Source organism: Pogona vitticeps, chromosome 5 (genome assembly GCF_051106095.1).
Source record: "Pogona vitticeps strain Pit_001003342236 chromosome 5, PviZW2.1, whole genome shotgun sequence".
Lineage (NCBI taxonomy): Eukaryota > Metazoa > Chordata > Lepidosauria > Squamata > Agamidae > Pogona > Pogona vitticeps.
The window spans coordinates 159,422,424-159,437,372 of NC_135787.1; the positions used below are offsets into that span (position 1 = coordinate 159,422,424).

General features: G+C 39.0%; 1 protein-coding gene across 7 annotated transcripts in view; it reads left to right on the forward strand.

The window, feature by feature from the left end:
* Positions 1-14,949, forward strand: part of CNOT4 (CCR4-NOT transcription complex subunit 4) — a 91,968-nt gene that overhangs the window by 56,193 nt on the left and 20,826 nt on the right. For all 7 annotated transcript variants that reach the window (XM_020811725.3, XM_020811724.3, XM_020811729.3 and 4 more), the window contains 3 exons: positions 972-1,029; positions 1,369-1,618; positions 4,731-5,228. In XM_020811725.3, coding sequence (XP_020667384.1) covers positions 972-1,029; positions 1,369-1,618; positions 4,731-5,228 — 806 coding nt within the window. The remainder of the gene's footprint in view (positions 1-971; positions 1,030-1,368; positions 1,619-4,730; positions 5,229-14,949) is intronic.

Consider the following 14,949-nt stretch of genomic DNA (forward strand, 5'->3'; position numbering starts at 1 on the left):
TTGAAATAATAAATTCAGTGGACCCTTGACTTACGAAATTAATCCGTATTGGAACGGTGGCCGCAGATCAAAAATTCCATAGGTCAAGCGTCCATTTCCCATAGGAATGCATTGAAAACCATTTAATCTGTTTGAGCCAAAGAAAAAAAATCCCGGGCTTCCAAAGCTGTACCCGCTGCCTTCTGTTCCCGCTGCCCTCTGTCTCCCGTCCCTGCGGGGACAGGAGGCATAGGGCACTGGGGACAGGAGACTGGGCAGCGGGGGCAGCTTTGGAAGCCTGGGAAGCCAAAAGCCGCTCTGCGTTCGCTGCCAGCTTTCGGGGCTTAGAAAGCTGCACCCACTGCTCTCTTGTCTCCTGTCCCCGGTGCCGTCTGCCTCAGGCAGAGGGCACCGGGGCCAGGAGACAAGAGGGCAGCGGGTGCAGTTTTCTAAGTCCCGAAAGCCAGCAGTGGGCATGGAGCGGCTTTCGGCTTGCAAAGCTGGCAGCGGGCGCGGAAAGGGGGAAAGGGCGGGAAATTCAAAGCAGCCCCCCCGCTGCCCTCTTGTCTCCTGTCCCCAGTGCCCTCTGCCTCCTGTCCACAGGAGGTAGAGGGCACCGGGGCCAGGAGTCAAGAGGGCAGGAGGGGCTGCTTTGAAGTTCCCGCCCTTTCCCCCTGCCTTTCGTAGGTCGAAGCTCCGGCAGCAAGTCGAACTAAAATTTTGCGTACGGAGCTTTTCGTACCTCGAAATTTCTGTAAGTAGAGACCTTCGTAAGTCAAGGGTCCACTGTAAAGTTTTGATTATAAGCGGTATGGGGATAGGTAATATTGTATTTTGTTAAGAGTAGCTGCTTCAAATCCAACTTTATTTTATTAATAATTAAGATATTTGGAGAAAATAAAAAAAAATTTAGCTGTTCACGGAGTATAGGCCATGAAATTTATTCTTTAATGTCCCTTCATTTGCCTAAGTTTTTTTTTGTTTTTCTTTAGCCCTGTCGACAAACCTTCAGATTCTCTCAGTATAGGAAACTGTGATAATTCACAACAGGTAAGATTTTGAGAATTAATACTTTGTCAGCTATATAACTTTTGTGTTTGCAGCAATAGTAACATGTGACTCTATGTAATGAAATTGTTGCTGGGTCACAAACTGAAGTGTACTTTCCTGCCATCTGCTGGATTCAGAATTGCTTTAGACTTACTTTAATAAAAGTATTTGTTCTGTTTTTCTTTGTTTTTTCATAAGTGCAAAGTGATTGTGAGAAGAAAATAAAACTTTGTGTTAAATTTATTTATAAAGCTGTGTTGCATAAAGCCTTTGAAATATGTGAATGATTCATGTTAGAAAAACAATATGTCTTATTTTGTTTTGCCCTTTTCCTTTTAGATATCCAATAGTGAGACACCTTCGCCACCACCGGGCTTATCAAAATCCAATTCAGTCATCCCCATCAGTTCATCCAATCACAGTGCACGATCTCCCTTTGAAGGAGCTGTAACAGAATCTCAATCTCTCTTCTCGGACAACTTCCGGCACCCGAACCCAATTCCAAGTGGACTACCCCCATTTCCCAGCTCCCCGCAGACTTCAAATGACTGGCCCATGGCACCAGAGCCACAGAGCCTCTTCACATCAGGTATATAGAGCCTAACAGTAATTAGAAAAGTCTTGCACAACATAGAAAAGTGAAGTTGGAAGGGGCATACAAGGCCATCAAGTCCAACCCCCTTTTACCTTTAGTTTAGTTAAATGTGATACCATAATTTATACTCAGCCTGGTTTATTGTTTTGTTTTGACCAGGGCCATTGTAAAGTGTGTGTTCAAAATAAATTAAACTCTTACGGAGTCATGATTATTTGGAATAGAATGATCTATCTTGAGTTTGAATGTAAAATCATAGAATCATAGAATAATGGAGTTGGAAGAGGCCTATAAGGCCATCAAGTCCAACCCACTGCTCAGTGCAGAAATCTGAATCAAAATATATTTGACAGATAGTTGTCTAATTTTCTCTTAAATGCCTCCAGCATTGGAATGCTCACCACTTCCCGAGGTAATTGGATCCACAGTCGTACTGCTGTAACAGTTAGGATGTTTTTCTTGATATTCAACTGAAATCTGGCTTCCTGCAACTTGAGCCCATTATTACTGTCCTACACTCTGGGATAATAAAGAACAAATCCTGCCCCTCCTCTATATGACTAACTTTGAAGTATTTAAAAAGTGCTATCACATCTCCCCTCAGTTTTCTTTCCTCAAAGTTAAACATGCCCACTTCTATCAGTCTTCTGTCATAGGGCTTGGTTTCCAGTCTCCTGATTCTTGTTGCCCTCCTCTGAACTTGTTCCAGTTTGTCAGCATTCTTCTTAAAGTGTAGTGTCTGGAACTGGATAAAGTAGAGCAGCGGTCCACAACCTTTTTGGGGCCACGGACCGGCTGGGAGGAGTGAGCTTCATGCGCGGGGGGAACAGGTCCCCCACAGGTGCGACACCCCCCATGGGCGTGACACACACACACGTGTCCAAGCATGACATGCCTTTCGTGCATGCGTGTGGGGGTGGAGATCCATATCCACGGCCCAGTTCCAGCAAGCCCATGGACTGGCACTGGGCAGCGGACCAGGGGTTGACAACCCCTGGAGTACAGTACTCAGGATAAGACCTAACCAGTGCCAAATAGAGAGGAACTAGTACCTCGTGGGATTTGGAGGTTATACTTTTGTTAATGCAGCCTAAAATAGCATTTCCCTTTTTTTAAAGCCGCATTGCACTGTTGACTCACATTCAGTTTGTGATCTACAACAATTCAAAGATCCTTCTCATTTCTAGTATTACTGCGCCGGGTATCCCCCATATTGTAAATATGTGTTTGGTTCCCCCCCCCCCAGGTGTAGAACTTTGCATTAAATTTCATTATGTTGCTTTTAGCCCATTACTATAGCCTATCAAGATCTTTCTATATTTTGTTCCTGCGTTCTAATGTATTAGTGATCCTAACCAATTTTGTGTCATTTCTAAACTTAAGCATTCTCTGTACCCCTTCATCCAAGTCATTAATAATAATATTGAGGAGCACCAGGGCTAGGATGGAGCCTTGTGGTAACACCTCTTGTTAACTACTACTCTCAGTTTGAAAAGGAGCCATTGATTTCTGAGTACAATTCTGTAAACAATTGTGTATCCACCTGGCAGTTATTCTGTTCAGCCCACACTTAGCTTGTTATCATCGGACACTTTTGACAAAACCTTTGCTTAAGTCAGGATATATAGTAGATCTACAGCATTCCCACCATCTGCCAGCAACATATATGTGAAGATTCTCAGTCATCCAGGTTACTGCCAGCAAGGTTACCTAATTAAAAAAAAAGATAAAATGAGCATGGCAGGATTTGTTTTTAATAAAGCCATGTTGGCTTCTAGTTATTACTGCATTATTTTCTACATTTCTATTTTACTTTCCAATACATTATTCCCTTTTTAATTTTTTAATTTCTGCTAATAGTTCAGCTTCTGTAGCCATTTTTCTTTTAAGAATAGCTCCAGGCTTCTCACTCCAAGTCAGGACTCTATTAGAACACTCACTTCCTCCTTCCAATGGTGATGTGCCCAGTGGCTTGGGACAATTTTCTGCTGTAGCAACCTGTTTCCAGATATGAATTTTTTTCTTTATGCTTCCTTTCATTTGCAGTTCTTAAGATCCAACCAGAGACAAACTGTTATTGAATATGTAGAATGTTAATGCATTTTTAAAGTTTTGCAGCTGAATTTAACATTTTTAGAACTTAAAGCACTTAAATTTCACATGGCTTCCTTTGAACAGCCTTATAAAAGTTTTCTACTAGCTACAATTATAATTTATAATAAATGCATTGATTATAGCTTGACTGCATGTGGGGACATGGTGGCTCTGTGGGTTAAACCGCAGAAGCCTCTGTGCTGCAAGGTTGGAAGACCAGCAGTCGTAAGATTGAATCCACGCGATGGAGTGAGCTCCCGTTGCTTTTCCCAGCTCCTGCTAACCTAGCAGTTTTAAAGCATGTAAATATGTGAGTAGATAAATAGGTACCACCATGGTGAGAAGGTAATGGCATTCCATGTCTAGTTGCACTGGCCACATGACCATGGAAACTGTCTTTGGACAAACGCTGGCTCTATAGCTTGGAAACGGGGATGAGCACTGTGCCCTAGAGTCGGACACGACTGGACTAAATGTCAAGGGGAACCTTTACCTGTTGACGTACCTTGACTACTAATGATGAATAAAATAATTTACTGTTCATAGTGTCTAAGTTTAGTATTTGTATTATATACAATCAAAGTGGATTTGATTTAAATCATATAAATTTAAATAATGATTTGAATCACAATTTAAATTTTAAAAAATAGATTTTTGATTATTTAAATAAAAACAGTTTTTCCTTCAATTGTGATTTAAATAATGTAAATCAATTTGATTTTTAAAAATAATTGATTTTTATCCAACCTGTTAACAAGTATGCTACTAGGATGATTAGTATACCTTTGGCATATATGCCCTTGCCATAATGTGAGAGAAACAGGTTTGGAGGATTATAGAAGAGAACTTTTGGCTGTGAGCACAAATATAATAATGAATGGTCTGAGACTCATGATAAGAAATTCAAAGTAATGGGTTAATTCATTGACACAGTTAAGCTAGGTTTTTGTTTTTTAAATCCGGGTCAAAATTCATATATTAAGCATTGCACATTCATGTTTTTGTCCCTTAGAAACCATCCCAGTATCCTCCTCTACAGACTGGCAAGCGGCGTTTGGATTTGGTTCTTCCAAACAGCAAGAAGATGACTTGGGGTTTGATCCCTTTGATATCACCCGCAAAGCCTTAGCAGACTTGATTGAAAAGGAACTGTCGGTCCAAGACCAGCCTTCCCTCTCACCTACGTCTCTCCAGAACCCTTCCCCACACACTACAGCCACCAAAGGGTCAGGCTCTGGATTTCTGCATCCTGTTGCACCTGCAAATGCCAATTCTCTTAATAGCACATTTTCAGTCTTGCCACAGAGATTCCCACAGTTTCAACAGCATCGAGCAGTTTACAACTCCTTCAGTTTTCCTGGCCAAGCAGCTCGTTATCCTTGGATGGCCTTCCCACGCAATAACATCATGCACTTGAACCACACAGCAAACCCCCATTCAAATAGTAATTTCTTGGACTTGAACCTCCCACCACAACACAACACAGGTCTAGGAGGGATCCCTATAGCAGGTAAGTGGAATGAACTTGGGCAGTGTCTTCCACTTTTGTGAATCAGACTAGCAAGAAGGGTTAGGTAATGTTTAGTATTACAGTAATCATGTAACTGTTGTTGGGAACATGACCTTGCATATTTTGAAAGTTTCAGTTTGACCTTAGCCTTGCATATTTTAAGTTTGACCTTAGCCTTGTAATAATGAGCTTTATAAGGAAGGTGGAGTATCCTATGTCCAGTGATCGTTGTTCTAAAAGTGACCTGTAATTGCATTGTCTTCCATCTCAGTTATGCTGTGAATTTGGTTTTGAGTTGAAATGTACCATTTACTTATTCAAAGAAGTCAGTTACATTTTAACACTTTAAAAAGTCCCCAATTAATGAGATTTAGTGTGTGTACCGAGCAGAAAGAGGTTAATTAATAGCCATATTTTTTTATATGTCTCACAGTTTGAAAGCTAATAGCATCTAATGAAACTGAAAATTTAGTTTTGATGAGCTAGCGGCAACTGCTATATTAAAACAGTGCCAAATTCTTTATGCTCTCGAGTGTGATGAAATCATCTGCTCCCTGTACTATCACACAATCAGAAAGCTAATTTTAACATTTACACTTTGAAGAATAATGTTGCATACAGCCAGGAGAATGGAGAATAAGGACAGCCAATATGATGTAGATGAATAAACTTCAAATACCGTTCCTTCCATCATAGCTTGTAATGCTTCTTTTCTTCCAATATTTTGGTGTTTTCAAACTATTTGGGCAGCACGCCTTTCTCCAGGAGGAGGAGGATACTGAGATAGTTTCTGTAGGATAAATTGCCCTTTGGGGTATACATTATTTCTGCTTTACTATATTTCTACTCGGAACTGTAACAACTCTTGCTTTCCAGTTCACACATACATTTTAAGAAATCCATTAAATAACCTCATTTATTGAATGCTTTGTTAGTAATGTGAGCATTCAGAGAAGTTGTAATTTGCTATAACCTCTAAGTATGTGTCTTTGATAGTTTTTTCTCAAATGTTTCTAGCTTATAGAGTCTTGAGGTTCCTCTGTTTAGGCCAGAAGCCAATGCACATTGAAAAAAACTAAATTTATAAAAGGGGTTGTTGACAATCAGTGCCTTGTGTTAGAGTGCAGCATTAGAGGATTCTTATTTGACTAAAGAGGCAGATTAGGACTAAGAAAGGTGCAACACAACGCATGTTATCTGATCAGACTTCGTGTCAGCTGATCAGAAGAAAATAGAAATTTAGGATTTTCTAATCAGTCTATTTCATGGATGTGGGTGAACAGTGAAGGTGGCAGATGCACTCTAGAAATGCTAAAAAGGTCAGCAGGAGGAGAGAACCAAAATGGAATGCTTGAAGATAATTTAGATCAAAAGCAAAAGAGGGAAGCGGCATGATGGCAGGCAGGAGTGTAACTGAAAAGACAACATTTTCTAGGGAACAAATACAGTATCTCACAAGAACCTAAAAAACTGACTCTATCATACTTTGGATGTACCACGAGAAGGCAAGATTCTGAAAAAAGACAGTATGGTAGGAAAGTGAAACTAGTAGAAAAAGAGGAAGACTTAACATGAGATGGATTGACTCAATAAAGGAAAACACAGCCTTTATGACCTAAAGAGAACTATCAGTGATAGAACTTTTTGGAGCCTATTAATTTGTAGAGTCACTGTTAAATCCAAAATTACTTGATGGTGCATACAACAATACAGTTTCATGGGACTGTTTTCAGCTTTGCTAGATGGACTATTTTCTAAATTCAGTATGTTATAAAAACTCAACATTAATATATCAAAGGCTAAAACATAAGAAAAGAGAGCTTGAAATATTTTACAGCTATCATTTACTTATAACAATTGCCTTTTTTGTATCAGTGGGATTTTAGACCAACTGTTTCAGAACCAATATGTGGAAAAGAAATTCCTTGTGGCATAGGATATACAGTTGGATTTCCAATTTTGTTCTGTGACTTCTGGCCTGTCTTGTGTTTATACACCCTCCTACTCTTGTGTCATTCTTAGCCTTTGCTAAACAGAACAGGCTGCTTGTGAGCAGCTATTAAATAGTATAGACAATACGTTTTGTGATTTTTGCCTCTCTTTTTTTGTTAGTTGCTTTGCAGCAAAATAAATCCTCAAAGCATCTTGCATTACGTATGATACAAAATACAAATGTGTTGTATGTTCTGTGCTACTCTGTATGAGTTAGTAATTCTTCATTTTAGGTTCCTCAAGGGAAGACATTGTTTTTAGAATAGTTAGGGAATTGAACCTAATGAAGCTTGTCAGTGATCACTGCAGATGTTTGTTTTTCCAAGCCTAAGTTTTCAAGAGTTGCCATAGCGCATGATTAGAAGCACTCATTGTTGACATAAGATTTCTTAATTCTTTTTGTACTATTCCTGTTCCTTTCTTAATTGGCTTTTCAGTTTGCTATTCTACATTCAGCCTTCTTTATGCAGAAACATACTCAATATGTTTTCTCTACTGGTTTTGATCTTCAAATGTTTCTAAATGATTTCGTGTTTTCCAAAGGATTTCTGCTCTCAGTATTTCTGCTATAATTTAGCTTGATCACAATTTGAGTAGTTACTTTTTTGCATATGAGTGATATATATAAATTGGAAGGGAAAGTCCGCTAAAACAGGGCACATAATTACAATTGTCTTCCACCTTTAAGTTGCCTAATACAAAAGTGACTTGCAGATATTTATATTTCTAACTGCCAGATGCTGGGTAGAAGAATCTTGAATAATTATACAGTGATGCCTTGCATAGCGACGTTAATCGGTGCAGCAAAATTCGCTGCAAAGTGATTTCGTCGCTATGCGATTTAAAAAAGCCCATAGGAGTGCATTGAAACCCCTTCAATGCATTCCTATGGGCTGGAAACTGACCTTTAAGCGAAGATCCTCCATACAGCGGCCATTTTCGCTGCCCAGTAATTGAGGAATCCGTCCCTAAACACAATGGGCTGCCATTTTTTGTACCCGGCGGCCATTTTGGAACCGCCAATCAGCTGTTTAAAAATCATCGCTTTGCGATGATTGGTGAGTGAAACGGTACCGATCATCGCAAACAATTTTCCCCCATTTAAAACATTGCAATGCGATCGCAAAAGCGATAGCAAAATCTTCATCGCTATGCGATTTTGTCATTAAACGGGGCGCCCGTTAAGCGAGGCACCACTGTATATAGTGTTGTGAACTGGTTTCCCAGCATAATTGGGTTTCAAGGCTAGTAAGTGCTGAAAGCTAACATTGCACTAGTACTGTAGTGCCAGTACAACATAACATTTCCCACTCTCCCTTGTGCAGATATGATCTCCTGATGAGTCAGGCATAAAGTGAGAATAGCTTGTCTTCCCTCTAGGTAATGCAAGTGCCGTACTCTATTTTAAACTAGATGTTAAGGGGAATATGGGCTCGCTGTAATAAACCCATTTTCCTTCCCACATCAGGATATCTTTAGAGATGTATTCCTTAGGACTCAGACATGCAAATTAAGGGTATGACCACGTTGGCCAAAAATGCAAAAAGCCTTACAGGATTGGTTGAGCTGATTCACTTTTTTTTCTCTTGTCCACATGATGTAAAGCCAGTGTGAACCTACCAAAGTCCTTTTCTCCTTCCCCTATAGTTTTTCACCTCTGCTGCTGAGGCATCTACTTTTTTTTACCATCAGATCAATTTGCATCAGTTCAAGTATTGTGATTGCTTGAACCAGTACAGAAAACTGATCTTCCTCTCTCCACTGTTCCCCTCCAGGCAGCTTGGTGCCGGGAAAAAAGAGAAAGAGAGTGAAAGAAGGAAACAAGATGAGGAAATTTCCACTTTGCCCTTGTTTACATCTTATTAAATAGTTCTTCTGTATCTGTACTTCCTACAGGGCTACAGGAGAGTTGCATTAACAAGCTGCCAACAAGGCTGTTTAGCCAACTTCCACCCCTCTCTTTATGGACAATTAATGTGAACAGATATTTGAGTAGTTCTCTGGTGTGACTTCACAGCAATTGAGTTCATATTTCTTTTGCTGGGTAGTCACACCAAAGCCTGTCTTTACTTTCCTCTGACCAGTCACAAAACAAATGAAAGATATATTGGTGTGGACAATTAGATGATATACCCTGTTTCTCCTAAAATAAGACCTAACCTGAAAATAAGCCCTAGTATGATTTTTTAAGATGCTTGTAATATAAGCCCTACCCCAAAAATAAACCCTAGTTAAGTGAAACCCCACCCTCCACCATTGTGCAGCAACCAGAAGATGATGACTGCATTTGAATAAATGTAAATTGTTGTACATGACAAAAATAAAACATCCCCTGAAAATAAGCCTCAATGTGTTTTTTTGGAGCAAAAATTAATATAAGATCCTGTCTTATTTTCGGGGAAACAGGGTAATAAAGAAATATCTTTCACCATTTGATGGAGTAACTCTTCTGAAAGCATAGTCATACATCATGTGGTTCAGCCCTCAGTGTGTACACCACATGTAAGACTACGGGGCCCTTAAAAAGCAGAAACAGTAGTCATGTCTACCTCCCACCTGTAGCCTTCACTACCTGTATAAACTGGGCAAATCAAGCACTGGTCTTTTAGATTACTCTGGGCTTTACAGAGATACATCTGGCTATTGGCTTTGTGCAGACGGAAAAGATGGGAACTGCATACAACTCCATTATGCTTGTGTACTGTGGCCTACACAAATATGTTGTGCCACCAGAACCTTTGGACCTCTGTGCGATTTGCATTTTCTTCGAGTCAATCATGTTTTGTCCAGTAGAAGTCATGGAGTTCCTCCGGGCTCGATGCTGTCTCCCAAGCTGTTTAACATCTACATGGAACCGCTGGAGGGCTATTTCCCTGCCCTGAATGAGGTTGCACTCCCCTTAAGGGACAGAGTTCGCAGCCTGGGGGTGCTCCTGAACCCCAGTCTAACTCTGGAATCCCAGGTGGACTTGGTGGCCATGGACACCCTCCTTCAGCTGCTGAAATTATACCAGCTACGGCCCTACCCGGATGAGCAGAGTCTCATGACAGTTACAATGCACTGGTAACATCTCGTATAGATTACTGCAATGTGTTCTACATGGAGCTGCCTTTGAAGATGGTCCGGCAACTGGTCTAGAATCAAGCTGCGCGGCTGGTGAGTGGTGGGGCCGCTAGGGGACACATCAAGCCGATTCTGTTTAAATTACATTGGCTACCAGTTGCTCCCCGGGCCCAATTCAAAGAGCTTGTTTTGACATATAAAGCCCTAAACGGCTTGGGCCCTGGATACCTGAAGGACCGCCTCCTTCCATATGAACCTACTCGACAGTTAAGATCAGGGGGCCCTTTTGAAAGAGCCATTCCTCAAGGAGGTAAGAGGGATGGCTTGTAGACAAAGGGTCTTTTTGGCAGCTGCCCCCAGACTATGGAATGCCCTCCCAACTGAGATTCATTTGGTGCCAATGCTGATGTCATTTCAGCGCCAGGTCAAAATCTTTCTGTTCCAGAAGGCTTTTAATTGAAATAATATCAACTGTGGGTCCTGATGGCAACTTTTAGAATATATATTTTAATTGTATTTATCTTTTTTATTGTAGTTAAATTGTTGTAAGCTGGCCAGAGAACTTTGGGTAGTGTGGGCAGCATATATGTTAAATAAATAAATAATCATAATCATAATCACAAAAGTACTCATCTTTAGTACATTACATTGCTGTGCTGTATATAAACCTCTGCTTCAGGTGCCATGTGAACAAGTCTTACCAATCAGCATATTGGGCTTGCAGACTTCTCTTTTCCTCCCAAATAACTGGCAGAAAGACTTGGCAATGTTTAGGCTGAGTTTTAAAGAACCCCATCATAGTATTACATTTGAACTAGCAGCCCTGAGTTGAAACAAACAGTACATTTAATGAGCCTCCTTCTGAACCACTGGTTTGTTGTTAGATATCTTTAAATTACTGATTAGAGCTTAGTTTAAACTAAGATTCAGAGTCAAGTATATCACAGAGTAGGAACTTTTAAAGGTTAAATTAATTTCTTTCACTTCTCCTGGTCTCAGGTGTATGTGCACAAGCCTAACACTTAGCTTATTAGCCCAGTGTTAATAGCAGAGAGTTACAGATTCTGATGAGTTAGATTGCACACAACAATAAGCTTGATTCAAAGTAACACAACAGAATTTATCACTCTGTACTATTATTTCCTTTCTAAAGTTATTCATCCCATTAAGATATAAAATGTAAGTTTAGGTATTAATGCAACAGGAATGATGGACCCTTTGAAGACATACTGCATTATTTCATTTATGATGCTTCATTCCCCTTCCAAAATTGCTTTGATTCTTTTGATGGTACATGACTCCTTCCCTTTAATTAATATAGTGACAGTAAAAGTTCCCCAAATATCCCTAATGATATTTTCATTTGTCTAACCATTTTAACGCATTTTAAACCCTTTTAAAACTTAATTTCACAAATTAGTTTATCATTAATAGTAATATTCTATCCTTCTTTATACCATTCATTTAATTGAAATTCATGCTTTGATTTCCAATTATTAGCTATAATTAATCTTGCTGCAGTTTGTTATCCGTTCTTTTACTCTCCAGTTCCATTGTTCTTTATATTGATAACAGTGCTATTCTCGGGGTAAACTTTACATTTAACTCCAAAATTTCATCAATTTCTTTGAAAACCTGCTCCCAAAATTTCATTACATTTTTACATTCCTACCACATATAAAAATAAGTACCTACTAAGTATCATATGGAAAGAGGCAGTCCTTCAGGTGTCTAGGGCCCAGAAGCAATGTGTGAAAGTGAGAGCTGGACTATAAAGAAGGCTGACCACCGAAGAATTGATGCTTTTGAATTGTGGGGCTGGAGGAGACTCTTGAGAGTCTCCTGGACTGCAAGGAGAACAAACCTATCCATTCTGAAGGAAATCAACCCTGAGTGCTCACTGGAAAGACAGATCCTGAAGCTGAGGCTCCAGTACTTTGGCCATCTCATGAGAAGAGAAGAAGTCCCTGATGTCGGGAAAGTGTGAAGGCAAGAGAAGAAGGGGATGGCAGAAGACGAGATGGTTGTACAGTGTCATCAAAGCTATCAACATGAATTTGACCCAACTCCGGGAGGCAGTGGAAGACAGGAGGGCCTGGCGTGCTCTGGTCCATGGGGTCATGAAGAGTCGGACACGACTTAGCGACTAAACAACAACAAAGTATCACATCTCCAACATACCGTATTTTTCGCACCATAAGACGCACTTTTTCCCCACAAAACGGGGGTGGAAAGTCTGTGCGTCTTATGGAGTGAAGAAAACAGATTATATTTTCCTGTTTTCTTCTCCTAAAAAATTGGTGTGTCTTATGGAAAGGTGCGTCTTATGGAGTGAAAAATACGGTAATTTTGAAATTTTACCATCCATATGATTCAGTTTTACCAGTGTTAAATACCATTTCCAAACTAGTTTTAATAATTTTATTTTATTCTTACTGACATTCATTTTAATATTCTTTTATCTCAAATATTTTCCCATACTTTGGTATCTATTTCCCTTCCCAGCTCCATTTCCCATTATGCCTTAAGTGCATCATGTTGGACTTCTGCTTCTATTAGAATCTTTAAAAGTTTACTTATCAACCCTTTTACTATGATCTCACAACCATCTCATCATATTTTGTAAGATCTCTACATTTCACATATCCTCCCCACCAATTATTTAGCCCGGTGTTCCAGTTTGATCAAATTCTTCTTTTGTTGTCTTACTTGGTAGCATCCTTAATAAAAAATCATTTTCGGTAAAATTTTCATTTTACATCCTGCTATTCTACCAAACTATGGTAATTTACTTTTCCTTAAATTGTTTAACTTTAATTCCTTGTTTTAATTTATCTGATTTTTCTTTCATTAAATGTTGTAAGTTTCTAGTACGATATTTATATGCAAGTATTTATATGCATATTTTAATTTCGAATATAGTTCTAATCCTACCTTTCTCTTCATTATCACAGTTACATAGGATCATCTCTGATTCATCCCAATTTGTAGACCTGTTATTTCTCTTGTGGTGCTCATGACATCTCATGTGTGCTTCACATGTACCTCAAAATTGAAAGAGAACACTTTAATTAGCAGCAGTTTGGTCCTGCTGTCATTCCTGTTAAGCAGGTGGAGCTGTGCAGTAGGATGCTGGCTGTTGTGTGAACAAGCCCTTGAAATGATTCCCATGACCATGCTTTCTGTCTGCATTTTAGTTATTATATGTTTATATTTTGAATAATGTATCGAAACACTTAAAAATCGACTTCCTTGATCTACGTTTTGTTTAGGGAACAAAAAAGAATAGGGAAATAGAAACTTCACAGGTAGGATGAAGTTTGTGTTGTTGCAGATACTTACTTAGTATCACTCGTGCCTTTCACTATCCTCTCATCATCATGCTTTATTGTGAAACTAAAAATTACTGAAGGTGAAAATCTGATAACCATCATCAAATACATTTAAACATTCTAGTATATTTCCAGAAAATTAGGGTTTGTTCTTTCACCTCTTATTCAGACATTTGTATGCTAGTATTCCTGAACTGTCAGTAAAATATTTGTCATTCATATTTTGCTGTTGCTGCTTTTACTGATAATCTGTCATTGTGTTTATTCCTTGTTTCTGTTGGCTGCACTTTTCCATGACCAGGATGCTTATTAACCATTTAACTGATGTATCAGTCTTACGATATCAGGTTGTTTGATTGATTGATTGATTGATTGATTGATTGATTGATTGACCGATTGATTGATATACTACCCCATTAGTACAAACACCACTCTGGGTGGTTTACTATTTTTAAACATACTGCAATCCAGTGGACAAAAATATTGCTCCAGATCTTGGAGCTTGTTTTTGCAGACTTTGATAATTACTGATGGCTCTAAATATTGACTGTTCTGTGCAGATTAAGAAATGAAGACTTTGATGAACATAAGATCTATGGGTTGCTGATACTGGGATTTGTAAGGAGGAGTCACATATTTAAACCATTTCCTGTATGAATAACAAACGGCATCTGAATTCTCTTTTGATAATTATGTGCCTTCAGGGAGTATTCCTACACTTCAGTTGTGTAATTCCATTTAAGAGAGAAACAACTCAGAATGTATTCTTGTATCTAAGTGCATGAACGCCAAAATCATTATTTTAATTTACTACCTCTACAGAAGTAGTGTTTCTCCACTTCTTGAGACTTGTGAAATGGAATGCACATTCTCTCACGAATTTACAAATTTTTAGTCTTGTAGGAGCATTGTAGGTATTTAGGAAAAGTAAGCTATGCACAATACTGTGCAGATTTTTTAAAATGCTAGTGGATGAAAATGCAGACTGTTGATGGGGGGAATGCACATACGCGTACTTAAGTCAGAGGGAGAAATTTATAAATAGATGTTTACATCAGGAAATATGCTTGTGGATGAACATTTGTCAGAAAAAAACAAGCCCATACAAAAGGACTCGAAAATGGGATTCAGACAAAACATAATGTATCTATGCTGAATGGCTTTACTATCTCTATTCCATTCCTATTTCAAAGGTCATCTTTTGTTGATACATTTAGACTATCTGAAGTACTTATACAGCAGTTTGGTCTGGTGTAAAACTACCATAAAAGTTTTTTGTGTGCTTTTGAATGTAGATAATTAATGTTGGCCTCAGTTTTTTTCCAGTAAGCATA